General features: G+C 48.4%; 1 protein-coding gene across 1 annotated transcript in view; it reads right to left on the bottom strand.

Moving 5' to 3' along the window:
* The window catches only part of IGDCC4 (immunoglobulin superfamily DCC subclass member 4), a 95,010-nt gene that overhangs the window by 44,888 nt on the left and 29,725 nt on the right, over nucleotides 1-20,397 (bottom strand). The window contains exons 2-4 of the mRNA XM_082004902.1: nucleotides 14,252-14,581; nucleotides 6,723-6,864; nucleotides 1,057-1,190 (exon numbers count right to left, since the gene is read on the bottom strand). Coding sequence (XP_081861028.1) covers nucleotides 1,057-1,190; nucleotides 6,723-6,864; nucleotides 14,252-14,581 — 606 coding nt within the window. The remainder of the gene's footprint in view (nucleotides 1-1,056; nucleotides 1,191-6,722; nucleotides 6,865-14,251; nucleotides 14,582-20,397) is intronic.

Here is a 20,397-nt window from a genome sequence, read left to right as displayed (position 1 = left end):
CTGGGAGAGATTTCAGAGCTTTCAAGGTTAAAGCTGCCTACAAAACATACTGGGGTCAGCATGAACAGGAGACAGACGTGGCAGGGGGGCACAGTCCCGCAGAAGGGACAGCACAGACAGACTCCCAGCCCCGGTGAGTTTGTCCACTTGCAGGATGGGGATTATACAATACTGGGGAGGCAGCCAGGCATGCTGGGAAGGATGCTGGAGCCTGGAGAACCCCACTGCACATATGCTCTCATGTCCAGATTTGCCCACTGCACTCTTGGTTTACAGCGAAAAATGCCCTCAGAGACTGAGGTGCATACTCGGAGGCGAAGGACAGCTCACACCCAAAGCCTTTCTCCAACAGTCTGTGTCACCAGAAGAAACCCCAGGTGAGACTGTTCCCAAACACCACAAAAAGATCTGGAGCCTACCCAACAGCTCAGCAAAGAGTCAGCAACACAGACACAGAATGCAAGTCAGATGTCACTGTGCCTACCTCCTCCAGACCCTGATAGGCAACCCAGAGTAGACACAGCCCTGCCAACTACTCCAGCCTCCAACTGTTTCTCTTGCTAGCTTAGGCAAGCGTCTTCCTGCGTCCGCGCCAGCCTTTGCTTGTCTTGCCATCCATTGCCACTGGAGATAAGACTGCAACAACCTGCACTTCCCCAAGGTGCAAGCAGGGTGCCTGACCCCTTCCAAAAGCTCCAGAGCATAAAAGAGACTAGAGTGGTTAAAGTCTACCTGCTGCTACAATCCACCTGCAAAAAATCCGATGGCACAGAGAGGAACAACCCCGTAATTACTGTCAGCCGCCTAGTCCTGGTGCTGGGCAGAGCAGTCAGCTGTGACTCCCAGGTGGCAATACCTCCCAACCCAGCTTCCTTAGCCTATCAGAGTAAAGAGAAATATTTAATATCTTCTCTGCAAGTTTTAACCAAAGCCTGCCATGTGCAGAGCCACACCAGCAAAAGAGATTGTCACTGGTATTTCAGCTCAGCTTGCCATCACACACAATGGCTATCCGGCAGACATGCGCAGCCCAACACACTCCCGCCCGTATCTTACCTTTCAGGACACTGAGGACTGCATCATTGCTGTAGCGTTTTCGGGCAGTGTTGGTTGCCACGCAGTGGTAAGTCCCAGCATCACTCTCCTGCACATCCACGATTTGGAGGACACCGTTTGGAAGGGTTATAAACCTAAGTGACCAAAAGGAAGAGTGTGAGACAGGCTATGCCTTACCTGAGCTATTCATCAACTCAAAGCCCTTTTATCCCTTCCTCTTCTCCTGCAGATGCATCATGTGCAGGTCCTGGTAACCACAGCAGAGCAGGACCAAGAACCCTTTGAGCAACCCAACTGGTGGTTCTTAAAAGCAGCAGGTACAGACCTATCCAACGCCTCGGAGTCTTCACAACACAGGACAGCATTTTGGGAGACCAGGCCAACAGGGCTTTGCTGATACAAACCAACTGTATAGTATAAAACAACTACACACACACACACACACGTATATTTCAACATACAGATTTGTAGGCATCTCCAAGTGTACAAGTGCCTTTGCAGACACTACAGCCAGTTTCAGCACTTGGTTTTCAAAAAGGTTTGGTAGCCAGCAGAAGAAATACATGCAAAGAAGTCTGAATATCAGCTTCTTCCTGCTGCACCTCAAGTACATGAAGGGACCAACTGATACGCAGCTACACCTCCACAGCCCAAAGCAGCCAAGACCAAGACACAGCTGCCTGAAGCTGCACCATTCCTGCAGTGTGTTAATTGCTTTTGTTCTTCCAAGAGTTTCTGGCTTTCACAAGCTGACAAACTTATAGCCGGGCATTCGGTATCCCCCCCATTTGCCCATGGGGTGCTACTGGGCAACACTTCGATGGAGTGAAGTGGCTACATGGCTCATAACATGAACACAATCCTTGCTGCATTATACTGAACAAAGCAGATGATTAGCAATTAGCATAAAAGTAGGCGCTGGCTGTCAGCTTCTCCATTTTCTGCCTGGATTCCTAGATGGCAGCCTCTTTATTCTTGAATGCAAGGCGCAAAGCCTACGTGATCCTTTTTAATTATATATGAGATCCATTTTTAATTGCAAGCCTCCATAAACAAAGCTGCTGAGCTTTGACAGGCAGCTCTGGGTTATCAGTCTTCATTATGAAGAGGACACATTCAAAGGCAATTGCTAAGGGGAGGGATAAGCTAGTCCACAGGAACAGCACAAAGACAAGTTATAACCATGAATGCCAGTCCTTCCATTCACAAAGATCCCAATAAGTGAAACTGTGGTCCTCCAGCTGCTGAGACAGCTGGATTGCCACGAGCGAAGGTCATGGAACCAGGAAGACCTTACGAGGTCTGTGTTCAAGCCAAGGTCACCGATAGCACACCTGCTGCTGAAGACATTTGTCCTAAATCTTCAGTAATGGAAATACCTCCCTTGCCCTAAGCAGTCCATTCCAGAGGCAACTATTCCTGCTGTGAGTCTAGTGCCTATCCTGGACCTCAGTTGCTGCAATCTGAGCTCATCACTTCTGGTCCTCTTCAGAGCTGAAGAAACAGAAGGGCTAACAGAGCTCCTCCAGTGGCCATACTGTCTCTACTAGCACAGTCCTACAGCCTGATTCATGGACACAGATTTGCTGAAGCTTCCCACGTGCACAAGAGCAACTGCCCCATAGCCCTAAAGCCATGCTCCTGCTACTTAAGAAGACACTTTTCTCAGGATCAAGCTCCAGAGACCTCAGAGGAGGTGGTACCCAGAAAGCCCTCACCAAGATGCCTCATCAGGACACAGGAGAAAGGAGACAAACATTTGCATCCTCTCAGCTCTGCAGAAGGAAAGCCTCCCACGGCGATAATATTTATTTTTGTTGTGCATCTGCTATCTGAGTCTGTAATTAATATCAACATATTTCAAACACTAGGCGAGGCATCTCCCTGCCACAAAAAGACACTCCAATTATGTATCACAGATTCATTGAGGCTGGGAAGGACCTCTGAAAATTGTCTATGGTCTTTCCCCTCTCAGAGCAAGGTCAGCCAGACCAGGTTGCTCAGGTCTATGTCCCCGGTCACACTCATCCAACACACTCGGCTTCTCTTGAGGGAAGAAAACAAGGCACTGTGTTTCTAAAGAGAGCAGGAGCTGGAGGGAAGAGGGGGTGAGGAGACTCAATCGACACATAGCTCAAGATGGTCCCTTCGGCGAGGCCAGCAGTAGAGTTCTACTTAATGCAGTACATCCTGTTGGGAAAGCACGACAGAAGTGAGCACTGCTCTCCCAGGGAAGCAAGGAGGGAAGAAAGGCAGAAAAATCCACAATTTCTCCCAGCTGTTCAAAGAGCCTCCAGCTCTTCAGGCTCGCCGCAGCCCTGCACCAGAAGCCTCCAGGCAGCCCGCACCGGGCATTCTGCTCCATCCCCGGGCTCTCTGCAAGGAAGCAAAGTTTGCCTTGATGATTCAGAGCAGACAGCTGGCACCAGCTTTCCTTCCACACAAAAGGCAGATCTTTTTGTCTGCTCAACTTCACTACAGATTAAGCAAAAAAAGACAAAAACCAAAGGACAGACAGACAAAGGTCCTGGCAGAAACAGAAACGCTGGCACCTCAGCAGTCTCAGGAGCTTTGCTGTTGACAGCCATGGCGCCAGGATCTCACAGGAGACTGCCTTGAACGGGGCGAAAGGCAAGCCCCCCCACTCGCAGCAGGTAGCTGGTTAAAGGGCAGCAGACTCAGACCAGGGCCCAGCAACCACAGGCACAGAAGGCAGCAAGCTGCAAGGGCAACAGGGCACAAACACGCAGCTGTGCTCCTCCCTGCTCCTCCCTGGGCGGACACTACACAAGAGCACAGAGGGGCCGACGGCTGCCCACCTCTTCAGTCACAATCACCAGGGCAGTGCTAAAGAACCGAAATCAAGCACCGCTGCCTTGTGTCCAAACCCTGCAAACCCTACAGCTCCGTCTGCTGCACATCCTGTGTGTATAGCGGAGAACGTTCCAGCATTAACAGTCCAATTCTCTTTCTTACTTTTTCCCTGATAAACTGCTGGCACACTCTTCCTTGCAGTCTTTTGAAGGTACACAAAATATCCCGAGGGCTGCTGCTTTAGTCTAAGTTAGGAACCTGCAGCTTTGGTGCAGACTCAAAGTTTGCAACCCCTTTTGCTCACAGCTCAAGAGCCTTGTACATGAACGTGAGCCATATTAAGGCACTCCTGACACAACAAGAGTAAACTCTCCACACAGATAAAACCCTCACTTAGCCAAAATGTGGAAAAAGATACTGTGATTGCAGACCATGTGATCTGTAGGGTATGTGTTTATGTGCAGACCTCCAAAGACCTCCAGCTCCTAGCAAGTACTCATCTTGTCTCTAGAGAAAATAACAGCAATTTGGAGCTTCGTGTGAAACCCAGCCAGCATCTAAAACAGAGAAGAGTTTACGCCAAGAGATGTAGCATGCACCCCAAAGCAACTGCAATCTAGAGAAAAATCTGCAAGAGCCACCTCTCAGCAGCTGCTGCAGATTTATGACCATGTTTTTTAGAAGTACTTCAGAGCCAGAATTGCAAAATACTTTTGTGCCTTACTCACATATCAAAGTTAGACTTTGTCCTGAACTACAGCAGGGCAGGAAAGGTATTCTGAAAACATCATAAGCACTTCTCTACCCTTTGGGTTGTCTTAAGTATTTTTAAGCTCAGCCTTCAGCACCTTCAAGGTGGCACCATCCAAGACCAACACAAAAAAAAGAAAAAAACCCACAACATCAGTTTCCCATGATTATTCTATCCCTCTTAAAAGAAGTCATAAACATTGACATAGTAGCGTTTATCTCAAGGGTTGTATCTACAGCTCCAGAGCCTGATTTTGTACGTACACCTAACCATGCTATTCTGGAATATGAAATCATCATCCTGACGCCTACCTATCCAAATGATTGCATTTTCACAGGCTCATCAGATGTGTGCACAGGAGGGAGTCCACAGTAATCAGGGTGGCCTGAGATTTGGTCTTCAGGCATGATGCAGTAAGGATAACAGAGCTCTGGTTGGCAGCCAACGTTTCCTGGAATTCACTTAATTCCTTCGAAAGCCAGTTATATTAAATCCAACAACAACAACTAGACAACAACAAAAAAGAAAATCCTTCTGAAAAAGCATGTTAGCTAAAACATGATTTAAAAAGATCTGCAGCCAGAGATTATGGTCTGGCTTTTACAAGGAAAACAATTTTCAGGCTGCCCATGTTGAAAGCAATCTCCGAGCAAGTAATTTCAGAACATCCATCGAGCTGTCTCATTAAAAAGCTATTGCCCTATCTACGGCACATTTCCCTCTGCAATTCCTTCTTTTTTTGTTGTTTTTTTTTTTTCTTTTTTTAATTAATTAATTTTCTTCTCATTACAAAGCAACAGCCTCTTATATACCTTTAGACGCCATACTTGAGACTCAAGGATATAAGCAGTTATTCTTACAGAAACAGCCGTTGCTGCAAAATTATTCCCAAACCTTACCCCACCCATCTTTCCCTCCTCTCCTCCTGCCTCTTGGCTTAACTTCCCTGGGAGGGGAACAGCTCCTTCTGCAGAACAGAAAATGAGTTTTTAAGACCTAAAGGACAACGCAGTCATTGATCCCTTGCAGGAGTGACATCTACAGACCAACTAGCAGCCAACTAATGGTTTATCTTCTCATGCCTGTAACTGACTTTCATTAAGGAAAAGGGATCATGCTGCAGGACTCTCATCTTTGCCCAAACAAAAGAAAATCCACGGTCTTTTACTAGATGACCTCTAAAGTTGGGAATAAAACGAACAGAAAAACCTCCCAGGTTACTGAGCACACAGAATACTCTAGAAGAATCACTAACCCCGAGACAAATCTGTGCGGGAAAACAGTGAAGAAAACAACCGCCCCTAAAACCACAACCAAAGCGAAAGAAAAACCACACCGTGGAGTTCAGTTGGGTACACCCAGTACCCCCAGTGCTGTACCCCCACAGGCAGCTGGAGGAATATACCTCATGCCAGGCTCCAATCCCCCAAAGACTTCTACCTCACTTAACTTCACATGAGAAGATGAGCCAAAGCCTGTCCACGCCATAGCCCGTGGTGCCTTGTTCCATACACACACAAGTCTTCACAAGGTGCAGGTTCTGTGCTGTGAGAACTGGCAGAATTTCAAGTTTCTCTAGTCACTTTTATGCTGCTGTCTGCCCTTCTGTATACTCTTCTTGGTTTCCCTCCAACGCTCTGGATGAGGAGTAAATGGCTTATGTAAACTGTGCTGAAATTGGGCATCTTTGCATACAGACCTTCCAGGCCACTGGGGAACTGAAACTTGAATCTCAATTACTTTATTTATCAGCCAATTTCTAACCAATTTAATTTCCTTTAAAAACTATCTTTTATAGAGTAAGCACTTGGGTCCATCATGGCAAAGGTTCTAGAACAAGAAATCAGTAACAATCAGGCCTTTTTTTTTTTTTTTTGGTGGGTTGGATGTTTGGGGGAAAGTTAATTTTATTTAGGTGTTTTATGGACCTGTTTGCATGAGCCCCTTGAACACCTTCTCTTACATCAATTATCAGTTCCAAACCTGGTCTTATCATCTCTCTCTTCATTCTACATTTTTATGAAGGATTTCCACATCCTAAATGGTCAGGGTTTGTTTTGCTTTTTTTCAAGCTGACCCAGGAAAGCAATCAGGGAATCACCTGGGTTCTGCTGGAACAGCTTCATGGTCCTTCTCCCACGTGATGACAGGGGAGGGCAGTCCTTCGATCTGACACTCAAACCGGGCCATGCCATTTTCTTCCACTGTCTGCGACTCTGGCTGTTGGAAAAAGCGTGATAATGCTGGGGAAAGAAGAAGGGAAGGAAAGTTAATAACTTAGTGTTTCTGCTGAGAAGTACAAAGCTGTTATAATGCAGGAGTTAAGAGGAAGGCTCTTCTCTCCTAAAGATAGCCTGAAATGTAATTCCTCACTTTCCCATGCCCCACAGAACCTCAGCAGTCCTAACAACAGTAACTCAAAGGTCTCAATGTGCAAATTTGCTTCTTGCCTCATTTTCTCCTTTGAGGCAACAGTGTGAGAGAAAAGACAGGCAATTAGCTGGTTTCAGCAGTTGCCTTCCTAAATTGCTTCCCTGTCTGTTCACTTGCTCCATTTGGGAAGGACAAGTAGAATGAGAAAAAGAAGAGGGGAAATGCCACAACCCTGAGATGAGAGTTTCCCCTTGCCCTGCGGCACTGCTGCAGCCACAGGAAATTAAAACAAGGCAAGAGGAAGAACAAAGCCAGATGTCAAGTTACTTACACAAAACAACTGCCCACAGGCTGGCAATGCTGGAGACTAGGGCGAGAGACCACAAGAGTTACAATCCTCCTTCTCCACAAAGATCAGCTTTGCCTGCAAAAACCAACTTCATCCTACTCAAGCAGATGAGATGCAGCCAAGGAGATACAGACACAGCCACCTTGCTAAGAGGAGGAGGACGGATTCCATACATGCCAGGACACTCGTCTGCTCTCCAGGGCTCACCCCTATCTATATGCTTCTTTCTCTACTGAAGAGGCTGAACTTGCTTCAGAGACAAAGCACTAAAATTTGTGATTACTCTTGGACCGCACCCTTCCCATCCTTCATAGGCAGCTGCCTGATCTTCCTCCCCTTCCAGCAGACAGCAAAACCCTGCTGATTTCAGCCGAGCAGAAACCCTCCCCCTGGGGCTGTCAGCATCTGTCCTATCAATAGCATAACCCCAAGGCATCTCAGTCACACCGTGGGGTTTTGAATATGCATGCAGGCTCCTTGATGGGGGCAGAAAGCTTGTATTCTTCTCCACCAGAAGAACTGGCTCTTGCTTTCAATACCTCTCTGTTAAACCGCCTTTGCTGTTAAACCCACCCTGCCGTACAAATTCATCCAGCAATGCTGTAACACAAGTGCCAGAAATCCTTAACGTGACACAATAAACATAAATTTCAGGCAGAAAACAGGTTTGCCTGCTGGGCCAAGCACAGCACTGTGCTTGTAAGGACCGCAAGTGACCTACTGGTCCTCCAACACAATTATGTGTTTGTCCCACCACCGCTTCCCAAGAACATCCATCATTGCTTTGGATTTTATAGGACTCCAAAACTGAAGTTTTCCTTGCATCGCACCCATGCACACACACACACACGCAAACTTCACCGCAGTGTTAGTTGGAGAAAGTATGTACAGTTTTGAAAATTAAATGCTTTGACATGACCCATTTTAACCTCAGCGTATTCTCAGCTGTCATTAGTGATTTTCTTTAATTTAAATAGTTATCACATTTTTAAAGCAACTCATTGCTCTCCGCAGCAGCTACAGACTGAATTCTCCCACCAGCTGTCCGCCAAGTCTAGTTTTTCAATTCAATACAAATGGCAATGAAAAATGTTTTCCTGGAAAAATCTGAAAAGGACATTAATATGTAAGGCCCAAATTCAGCCAACTGCTTTTCAAATACACACTGCAGACCACTTTAACACAGAGTAATTTCTGTGGATTCCAAGATCTTTTAAGCGCATGTTAATAAAACTTGCTGAACCCAAGAGTTTAAAAGAAAATCCATCAAATGCCAGCGCATATTCAGGATGGCACCATCAAAACAACCTCCTCCTGGCAGCAGATATCCTTAATGCTCTTTCCTGTTATTCTCTTTTTCATCCTAGAAGTGTAATACTTCGGCAGGCTCTGGAGGGTCATGTACCCGGAAGAGTCACAATGGGAGGTACAAATCCTTCTAAAAAGATGAAATACGTAGGCACCTCTGTTCCCTCCGCTTCATGCCAGGTCACCTGTCTCTCTTCTGTTATTAACTGGCATCATCTAACCCGATATGATGAGGTCCCAAAGTTTACAGCAGCTTTAGACCAGCCTCCAGAGACCGGACCTAAGTAGCATATGGCATGCACAAACATCAATGCCACTGTCACCAACAGTGGTGAAAAGGCTCTGTAAATCCCAGCGGGCAGCTCCCCGCTCTCTTTGCTCTCCCTCATGGCTGCATGCATGTATATTTTGTACAGGCTGGTAAGAGATGCAGGACGTTTAGCGAGCCAGGCTTACCTCTGCACGTTTTGGCATGAAGTGCAAAGGGGTACAAAAGGTGACAGTGCCTCTCGGGCTCGCCGGGGTTACCTCAATAATAACCTGTCCCAAAGCAAGGGGCTGCCAGCTATTCCTCCCCATCACCTGCCAGACCTGCAGGCTTGGAATTCCCTGCTGAGAACCAGATCCTGCCCTTCACCTCCAGCCAGCCCCATCTGCCTGCTGTGCCAGGCTCCGGAACGGCTCTTCAAAAGCAAACAGCCAAGAAATGCACCCATGACAGATTTCTCATTAGGATGTGGAGGAGCGTGACTAAACAGCGACCCTGATTAGGGAGCGGAGCGTCCCTCCAGCTCCAAGCGGCACACAGGAACAGCGAGGCTTCCCAAGCAGAGTCACAGCTCCCTAGCACAGCCAAAGGCTGAGATTTCAATGGGTGCCAAAGGTTCAACCCTGGCAATGCAGAGCAAAACTTGTTTGGCCTGTTAGTGCTTTCTCATGGTAACTCTTGGCATGGGATTCAGAGGCTGAGCAGCTCAGTCATCTTCTTTTTACATGATCAGGATATGGATAGTGGGAATCACTGAGGTCAGGCTGAAAAAAAAAATCACCTCTGCAAGCTCTGAAAGAAGCAGCCTGCAGCCTCTGCAGTGAAGGAGAGGTCAGGGAACATGAACAGGGATCTTTTGTGCACAGAAAGCAACACCAAAACAAGATAAGAATGGTGAAACTGTTTCTTTGATGCAGGACCAAACAAGAACCCTGGATCTCAGCACCAATGAGGCTCAGGCAGAGACAGACTTGCTGGCCAGGCTCATTGCTGCTCCACAAGCATTAGCTTGGGGCTAAGACCACAGTATGCTGTGATCCCTTGTGTTCCTACTCTCTCATCCCAAGGGGTACCACGGTGGAACGGAGGAGGCAGAACATGTCCAGCATCTACAGCGTGACCCAGCATAGGCTCAGAGCTGTGCTGCAAACACTGGGCGGAAAGAGAATCAGCCAGAGCAAGGCAAGCCTTCCAGGAGGAGAGGACTGGAAAGCAGGTCCTGCTACTCTGACGCACGCACTGCGCAGGCGTGCATGCAGGTCACGGTGAGCGCAAGACAGGCTCCGACACACTGCCTGCCCTAGGGCCACAGGAATCCTTAGGAGGGGCTGGTCTCCTCCGAGAAACATGTCCTGATGAAGGGATGACTGCAGAAGTGCTGCAAAGTGAGAGGTTTTCATGCAGGGAGGCAGGGAAAGAAGATGCTTGAGGGGAAAAGAGAAACAAAGATGACAGATACATACGCGACATTATTTTCAACTGCTCACTGAGGGTTTAGCTTGCAAAGCCATCCTGAGCCCCAAAATACCTCCCAGCCCTGTTGCACTGATTACCCTGAACACCTTAATAGGCCACTCAGTAAAAATTATCCACTGCAGCCGAGAAGGTGAAGAGCATTACAGCAAATTGCCCTCAGCAACATGCCAAAGCACCAGGCTCTGCGCCTCCAGGAATGGAGCATGCAGCTCCCTCCCCACTGACACGTTAAACCCAGCTGGAGCCAAGCCGTTGTGCACCAAGGCTTTTAGCCCTGAGCCCAGGGGTGACTGCAGTATGGTGAAACACAGCACCCTCCCCCTCTCCCAGCAGCCTGATCTGTGCAGGAGGCCATGAGCTTGGAAAGACTGCCAGCCAGCAACACTACACCCCAGGCAGAAAATGCAGTGTATGCAAGGAATTCAGCCTTCTGAAACGGGCTTGCTGCTCTCTCCCACAGCGCTTTGCCCCCAGACTCTCCATGTGTTCGTCCTCTTTGTACCTTTTACAATTATTAGTAGGTATTCCTAAAATGGGGGCAACTTTGGCCCCCACTGAGATCACATACATTGCTCAGACGATCTGTCTCTGACCAGCTTACCTCTGAACGGGCCGGGGGGGGGGGGGGGGGGGGCATAAGGGAAACCGAATATATACAGAAAATCACAGAAGCGATTTGCCATGGCCCCACAGCACAGTGGAGCCACAGCCAGAACAGCGCTCGGCCTGCAGGGCCATGTGGCAGCACCAGACCTGTGCTGCCCAGCTAACCTGTACAGGGCTTGCTCCGGCCAATTCACAGATGCCGGTTCCCCACCTACTCGAAACAGGATCTGAAAGTCGCATCCGTGGATGATCCGGAGCCTGTGCAGTCATCTGCTGGAGGTTTCCCTGCCTACAGTCACCGGCCTTCACTCACCTATGCACCTAATCCACAAAATAAATAGTATAAAATCCATAAAATAAATCCTTAAGATACGAGTAAATCCCTGTCTGCGTTTCCTCAAATCCCAGGCACACTGTGTGTCACAAAGAGACACTCTCCTTGTGGAGAGTGGATCACGAGAGCCCGTGTGCGTTGATTCCTGCTGTCGCCTGTCCCTCCAGGTGCAGCAACACACCAAGCCTCTCCTGTGCTCACTGCCAGCAGCCACGCAACACAGGCCCATTCCCTCCAGGCACAGCAAACGTCTTCATCTGACAGTCATAATTACTGTAATTTTCTAGAGCCTCCCTCGCACAAAATGTTTAAGCTAAATTAACAGTTTTAACAAATCTTCACAAATGTAGTTATTAACAGGCAGAAAGCTACACCTTCCCACAACTAAAATAACGCCCCTGGTATTTCAACGTGGGAGCACGCAGGGCTTGGAGAAACCCACAAACCTAATACATCAGCCTGAGCAGCTGCTCACTTAACGGGCTCGCTCACACCAAAAGCCGTCACAGACTTGCTCCTCGTTTGCCATGGCCACCACTGCCACGAGGTGTGGGTGGCTGACTGCAGATGGATCCCCAGCCCTGGGAAGGAAACACACTGCAGGTCGGAGTCACAGAATCGTTCAGGTTGGAAAAGACCTTCAAGATCATCAAGTCCAACCATCAACCCAACACCACCATGACCCCTAAACCATATCCCGAAGCGCCACATCCACACGTTTTTTGAACACTTCCAGTGATGGTGACTCCACCACCTCCCTGGGCAGCCTGTTCCAATGCTTGACCATTCTCTTGGTGAAGAAATTTTTCCTAATATCTAATCTAAACCTCCCCTGGCGCAACTTGAGGCCATTTCCTCTCGTTCTAAGGAAGGACGAGAAGCACAGAAGCACAGGGTGACGGCAGGGGTAACATTTCCCACCTGCTGAACAGGTTTTCTTCTGCTGCTCCGTACTGATCAGCAGTGCCCACGGCAATCGGCACAAAGAATAATTCCATCTACACGTAAACGGCCTTGGATAGACTACTGTATTCAGCAGCAGGGGTGGGGCGGGGGAGGCCTTTACAATCCTCATTTGCACCAGCTGAATGCTAATGTAGTAAGTGCTTCTGCCCAACCCACAAAACAAATCGAAGCGAGAGATGCATTTCATTAATCAAGTCCATTGCTGCTCTCCATTCAGAAATGGGTATGTCAGGTGCCTGTGTGCGCCACAGAACCAGCACTTTCCCTGTGCAGATGGTACTAAAAGGAGACATATGAGTATGCACAAGGAGAGAGTTCACCTGAAATTCCCTGTTTCTGGGAGAAACTCAGAATGGGATGGAGAGACCCGTCACCTATGTACTGTCCTCTGGAAAAATCCAGGGGGAGGGAAGGGCAATTGAAGTCAAGTCTCCTGGTTTTGAGATGTCTCTACTGTTCTCACTCATGAGACTCCAAAAAATAAACCCAGGTCCATAACAGAGGCACAAACCATTGTCACCAGGCAAAAGGCACAGTGCAAACTTCAACACAAGCCACACCTAAAAGGGAATATATCCTAATTCTGGGTGGCTGGGATTGGGGCAGGAGCAACCAAATAAATCGTCCCAGATTAATGATGCCTTTTCTACTCCAGATCTCCCTCCTCCCCAGAGAATATTTGCGTGCAGGATCCCTGACTCCATCTTCACAGCCCTCAGGGGTCCCTTCACTTCATGAAAGACTGGAACCAGCTATTTATCTGGAACTACAAATCACTTAAAGGAGGGAACAGGAGCAACGGGTAACCAGCAATCTGTGGGTGCTGCTACATTTTCTGAGCAGAAAAGGAGGACATGTTGCAAAAGTCAAAGATTTTCCACTGATGTGGCAAAAGCTTCACCTGCCATCAGGAGTGCTGGCTTCTACAGCACAGTGTTCACAGACCAAAACATGCACTTGGCCAAACTGGGATCACCCTGCCTGTGGTACCAGAGGTTAAACACAGCACAGTGTAAAGTCGGTGTTAGGACATCCACTCTGCATCTTCACCTACCACAGCTCTGAGCAAGTGCAAAAGCACCTGTGCCCTCATGGTGTGCTGTGCATTTACGTAAGTCACTGTACTAGGGAGAAGTGTTACTGTACTTGCATTATTTTCTAACCTCACTTGTTTGGTAGGTCAAGGAATCATTTATTGGCACTCACACACTTAAATTAGCTCCGGGAGCCATTCCTGAATACAAAGGAATTTTATTCTTGAACCTGCGCAAAGATTCAGCGGTTCAGATCTTGGAGTGTCGTTCTCAGAGACTGAAAGGAAAAACAGCCTGAAGAGCTCTTTCTTTCATCTCTTCCATTATAAAGAGATACTCATCTCACAAGACAGTCCCCTGACACCAAATGGAGCTGCAGACTCTTTGCCATGCAGACAGCCGTCTGTCCCAGCCTCCACACTGCCCTCCGCTGTCTGCAGTTTCCCCTGGAGTTCAGAGATTTGTACGGTGCGAATCGCCTGGCTGCGTAGCTTTAGCCCGTGCTCACAGATTTAGGGCAGTGCTCCTTATCTATGTCACTGGGGTAACAAGCCCATCACGGCCTTGGCCAGGAGAGCCAGAGCTGTCATAGCCAGAGCTCCACAGTCACTTCCCCAGGCAGAGGGTGCTGCACTCAGGGCTGTGAAGCGTCAAGTTCTCTGAAAAAACAAGCACTGTCTTTTAGAGAGTGATTTTAAGTCATGGCTGATAGCATTTACCTGGGAGAGTCATACATGATGTTAAGAGTGGGATAACAGAAAGACACCACTGTGGACTATCCCAAATCCCACCTACGCATCATTAATAGAATTTCACTTCATAGACACTTTATCTCAAACGCTCTGGGAGGCAGATGGTCTGTATAAACACCAGGAGGGGAAAAAAAGAAAATCAACAAAAAACCCCCAACACTTACTTGACAATCTGACTGTAGCCGTTTGACTGGTGACAGCCCCTAAGGAGCTGTGAGACATGCAGGAGTAATTACCCTCAGCGCCAGCCCTCTCAGGATATTTACTGTCCTTTGCCACAGCCTGGGATGAGATGAAGAGCGATCCATTCGGAAGCACATGGAGATGTTCCTGCTCCACTAATGGAAACCCATTCTTCTTCCATGTGATATTGATCACCTGCTCAACAGGGGCCAGGTTACAGTCCAAAACCACGACTTGGTTTGGCTCCAGTATCACCTTTGCAGGACCAGCACTACAGCTCAGCTCCAGAGAATCCCCTTCCAACAGCCTCCCTGCAAAGAAAAGACAGCATTGCAGTGGGGGGTTGCGTTCCTTGGTTAATCACATCCCAGTTTTACACAGCAAAGGAAGCACAGTTCATGAGTGTGGCTGGAGATAACAGGTGAAATTCAGCCCTGTTAGGTGACCAGCACCTCCTGTTATACTTGTGCACTACATTCTCCATCACACATTCTTGCGGCTGCAAGCGCAACCTGCACCACCTCTGCCAACCCCAACGGTGCCCAGCAGCCACCATTTCTTATCCACACTTGATTTTTCCATGCTGGTTTAAAGCAGAGAAGAACAACCAGAAGAAAGTGAAGTGATGACAACAGCAGCATCAGGCACATAAGCTGCAGCAAGGGCCCCAGCCTCTCCTTCACCTGCCACAGCTACCCATGAGAAGCAAGGGCTCCCTCTCCCCTGCCTACCAAAGCCTCCCTTGAGGCTGGTCAACCTCCTCAAGACAGCTAAGCACAAGCAAAGATGACCAAGCCCAGCTTGGTACCCCAATGCGAGCACCCACAACTTGAATGGTGCAGCGCTCTCCACAAGTCCCAGCCTGCAGCTGCTGTAGTGAGCCATGGTGGAGCGCAGTCATGGTCAGAAATCCCAGCCAAGGAAGTAGGCACAGCGCTACAGCGGCACAAGCAGCTGCAAGGCCAGGCCAAGGCCCCATAATCTAGGCAGCAAAGCAGCAAACTCCTCCAGAGGAAATGTAGGATAGGTTACAACACCCTCAGGGGGAACCAGCAGTAAGAGCTGGAGCCCAGTTGGGAACCCAGAAAGGCAGCGTCTGCTGCTGACGTTCATGTAGTGAGAGACTCATTTCAAAAGGAAAGCCAACAAAAGAATGGCTAAAAACGTGACCTGCTGTCTCTGAGCATTTTATCCTGTATAGCTGAATCCAGAAGGAGAATAGATGGATGCATTTTCCCTACTAGAAGAGAAAGGATATTCCAGCTGCAAATGGACAGTCACTTCATGTCTTACCCAGAACATGCCCTAGGCAACCTTCCTGCTGTAGCCAGAGGCCAGAGCAGTGACCAGCAGTGAGCTTAAGCTGAACAGGTCTTGGTCTGGCCGATTTCCAAACCCACATACTCGTAGGAGAGCTCCACCTCTGAAACAACGCTCAGCATTTCCTGAAAGAATATTGCCATTAATAAAATGCATTCGCCGTTAGAGTTCTCCAGAGACACTAAGTCAATGTTAGCTGGCAGCACTGCTTCCACACACCAGCAATTTCAATCTCTGCTGAGCTCAAACCATCACCATCCACTCTTTTTATGGCTCTGCTCCAAATTATTTTGTCACTGCTCCAATCAGAAATGTTTCCTGCCTCTATAACAAGTTTATCAACACTGGATATGAACCACATGGCTCCCTGCCCGTCTCCTATCGCAGAAGGCTAGAGATTAATTTTATAGGAATTCAAACACCCTATTAAACTTGCTACTACCTACTGCTGATAAAAGGGCTGCATTTTAAAAGAGTGTGTGTTAAGCATGCAATTAGGGGCAATGACACGCAAAATTACACATGCAGGGAGATGGAATTATTTCAAGGCATGTGCCGGCAACGGCAGGTGCCCCTGGAAGGAAAGGCCTAACCCTGCCCACATGTGGGGCTGATTCGGTGCCCACCCAAGCCCGTGGGAACGGGAACTTGTCAGGTTTGCCGTCATTGCTGGTTTGCAGAATGACCACTGAAAACTTCACATTGGCCACCTGTGTCCCTTCACTGACAAGAAGGCTACACAAGAATCCTGCCTGTCCCCTGTCTGTTGATTGCCATTGTTACGGGACAGAACAGACCCTGCCCCGAGCACCCTCATCTTCACTAGGAGGTCCAGGGGACAGTCTCCCATCCCTCAAAGCCAAACCTCAGCAGGATGCGGTGATGCCCATTTCACACCATGCTACGCAGCCAGCACAACAGCAAGGCACTCCACGACAAAGGGGCAGCTACCATCAACATAGAGCCACCTGTGAGTCCCTGGATTTGGGGTTTTCCTGTATGGATGCTTCCACTGGGCTGCAAACTAGATGTCTGCAAGAAGGAGGCACCAGCAAAGAGCAGCAGATGCCATCGAGCTCCCAATGTGCACGCACCACAGTGTAATTTCTGGATTTGTCAGCACAGCCCTGGCAGGCTGCTTGCTGCCTGGCCCCCTCAGGCCAGGGAACAAGCTGCAGAATGCCATTATGTGGGGACTGTCACCAAATGCCCTCCTGTAAAGGAAATTCAGCCCGTTCATATCTGCTAGGGAAGATTAGTCCCTTGACGATCACAGCAAGCTACAAAACTCACTGGCTCCACAGGAGACTGGAAGTAGGGGAACATGAAGCTGAAAGGCTGCCCCAGATGCTCTGGAAAGACACGCCACTGGAAGCCTTCCATCCAAGACAGCCGGTACAAAAAAAACTGTATGAAATAGGGAGAAATAAAGCACAGAGCAAGTTACCAGCAAACACAAGTGCAGAAGGTGACGTGGCCAAACACAGGAGAGGGTTAACAGTCTGAGGCTGGAGAAAACCCAGCTGAGCTCACAGGAGGCACACCCAGAGCTGCAACTGTCCTGAGAACCCCCATCCACGGAGGAGCAGCAACACAGACACTTCTCTGAAGGGATCTCCCCATAGCAGCTGCTCCTGGCAGCTCGTCACACAGGGCTCGGTCAGCCTGTGTGCATACACCACCTCCAGGGAGGTAGAGCTGCTGAGGCAAGGCTGAGGCATGTGATGCAGAGCTTATTTCAAATGACGTTGAAACTTTGTTGGCTAAAGTCTTAATCCTCTGCTTTTCCTTAAGTTTTTGTTGTTAGAAGCACAAGTAGAAACTGAGGAGACAAGGAATTAACACAGGTCACCCTTAATCAACAGCTCCAGCATCTCTCCCCTCGATTCCTCTTTTACACGTCACTGCTGGCAGTGACACATCAACGTGCCTTGGACAGCTCTTGTGCAGCATCAGCATCATGAGCACCAACGCTGCACATGCCTGCTCTTACCCTCCTTCAACACCAACCCTCCCGTAAGGCAGCAGGGCTGGGCGAGCACAGCCACATGGAATCAGCCGGCTCTGCGTGCCGGGCATCCCGCATGCCCCCTGCCACCACACACACGGGCTGTCCTCCTGCCTCCACATTCTCCATGGGCTCCTGCTCCGTGCCAGGCACTCCTGTTCATCACTTGGGGAAACAGCTTGTCTATCTGTCCTGTTTTCTACTTTCTTCAGACAGCAATCAAAATGGCATTTTGCTGAAAATACTCCTCCTCTTCAAAAGGTGAAGTGCGAGGGGACAGCTCAGGCAGCCAGGAATAGAGCAGAGATCTGCAGTGCAGCTTCCCACGCCAGCGCAGGTCGGTAAAAAGCTATTATCAGCCTCTCAAACTTCAATCCCTTAGAAATCAACTCAACCTGTTTGCAGCAGAGTTAAGAACAGACAGCTCCATACTTTGCACCACAGTAGAAGAAATACTTGTTTTTTAAAAACATGTAATGATGTTTCTATACCCCTAAGTATCACCCAGCTCTTTTCCCCAAAGTCAAAACCTACCTGGATCCAAGATTCTGGTTGGTACGTTAGAGAAAAAAGGGCCAGTTACAAAACTCAATGTCAGACTGCAGAGCTCACCCACACCAAGCCTGACAGCCTGGTTCAGGTCTCTCTCTGACATACCACAAGAGGAGAAACAACCATTAGAAGGAAATGCACTTGAAACTGCACTTCGCAGGCGACTGTTCTGCCACGGCCCAGGAGCATGCTCACCAAGGAACGTACCAACACCTGGAACACAGGATCCTCCACGAGCAGCCAGAATGGTCTCTTTCCACCATCAGTATTTGGTGCGCTTGCTGAGCTGGTCATGACTATGCCATCTCACTGGAGAGCGACAGGAGGAGGTTGACTTCTTTCATGCCTTCACACCAATAAACACGATTGCACAACATCTTTAAAAAGTGATAGTCACTCCTTTCCTGGAAACCTGTTCCAGCCACACAATCCACCCAGTAACAGCAGAAACCATTTACAAGCAGCCAATCTCCAGGTTATCAGTATGTTTCTACTGACAGGTAGACTGACACTAAGCTGCTCTAGTAGGTAAGCACAGACCTGCCCCAAATCATCCAGCACTCTTTCCTGCCCCTTTGGCCCCAAAATACTGCAAATTTTTGGGGACAGGCCCTTCACACATACAGAGGTTGGAGCAGCAGGGCCCAGGACCCAGACTTGGAATCGCAAAAAGCCCCACTATGACTCTTGTCCTAAGATGTTCAAAGAACTGTATAAAGACTCCCTGATTAAGGAAAAAATACCTTCCAGGCTCTGGAAACGTAGGAGGAGGTCTGGTTCAAAACACCGCACTAAATTAGCAAGCCTGACAATGAGATAAAAGCCCCTTCAAGGGAAAGGATCAGAAGAGAGTAAAATTACTCCAAGTGAGATCAAAGACAAATGAAATCAGGAATGTTAAGTGCTTACAGAAGCTGCCGACTATTTCCAACCTCCATTCTTCATCGTATACGGACACAAATGGATACGACCCTGTTTAAACAAACAGCCACACGCTCACGCAGCCTCCTGCTCACCTTCACCCCCGACGGAGGTCATGCTGTAATGAACGTAGTGAAGACAACCCAGAACAGCCAACAGCCACTTGCCCTCACACAGCAAATACAGCTACTCCAACAGCCATCGATAATAACATGGAGGTGGGCTTCTGAGTCAGATGCCAGAAGGTCTCTCCACGTATCAGTTCAAGGCAGGTGTTTCAGCTACAGATCTGTGCTTTGGAGTTGGAGAGCTTTTTGCCTTTTGCTCCTCCTGGATGTAGCATCAAAGCCCAGCAGAACTGGAAGTTTTCAGCTGATGGATCTCTAAGTTGAGGCCAGGGAACCCTGTACAGCATTGCCCTACGGAGGGCAACATCACATATACATTCAAAACAGGCTTTTACAGCCCAGCAGCCAAAATCACCTGTCTACCAACCACCTAGAAACAACCCAACACAACTGAGAACATCTCAAAATACCTCTCCAGGAGAGAAGGGGCCAAAAGCAGAGCGGTGGGTTGCGAGGAGAGACAAACAGCACAATCTGTGCCCATACAGTCCCAGGTAACCAGCAGAGTTCACACTGAACTCCATTAAGCCCAGCAAACTGCTGAGCTATTCCAAGACAGGCAGTAGCGGCTTCGAGATTATAAATGTATGTGCAAATACATACTTACATATATACTGCATACGTGCATGCACACACTGAGTTCTGGGGGAATGCAGATGTATTGAAATGTACAGCATGCGCCGAACTAGAGGGTCTTTGATGCAGCAAGTTAAAAGCATTTTGTTCCCATGAAAATTATATTTTCTGACCCAGGCTCTGCAGGGTTTTTTGTTTTGGTTTGGTTTTTTTTTTTTACTCTCTCCCATGTTGCTAACCCCTAGGCTACATTAAGCACAAAAACAGCTCAGGAGAAAAACATTCTTTTTCTCCCATCTATTTCCTCACTTCTATCAGCCAGCCAGCCACCTCTGGTGTCCAGGCCCAGCAAAGTAAATGAAAAAATCTCCTGTTGAGTGGCATAAAACCCAGGGTGTTTCAGATGAACAAAGGTTGTAAAATCTTCAAGGCACAAAGCTGTCCTCTGCCCTCCACAGGAGCACAGCCCCTGCCAGCAGCAGGCCTGATTCCAGATCCAAAGCAGGCATCTGAAAAATCCACATTAAATGAGCCAACGTCTCCCTTCCCAAATCACACATCTCAATGTACAGCCAAAAACCACTCCTATGATCTCCTCTCCCCTACATCAAATAGAGGCAGG

This window comes from Phaethon aethereus, assembly GCF_964289735.1.
Source record: "Phaethon aethereus genome assembly, chromosome: 12".
NCBI classification, from domain to species: Eukaryota; Metazoa; Chordata; class Aves; order Phaethontiformes; family Phaethontidae; genus Phaethon; species Phaethon aethereus.
This window is presented reverse-complemented; position numbering and strand designations above follow the sequence as displayed.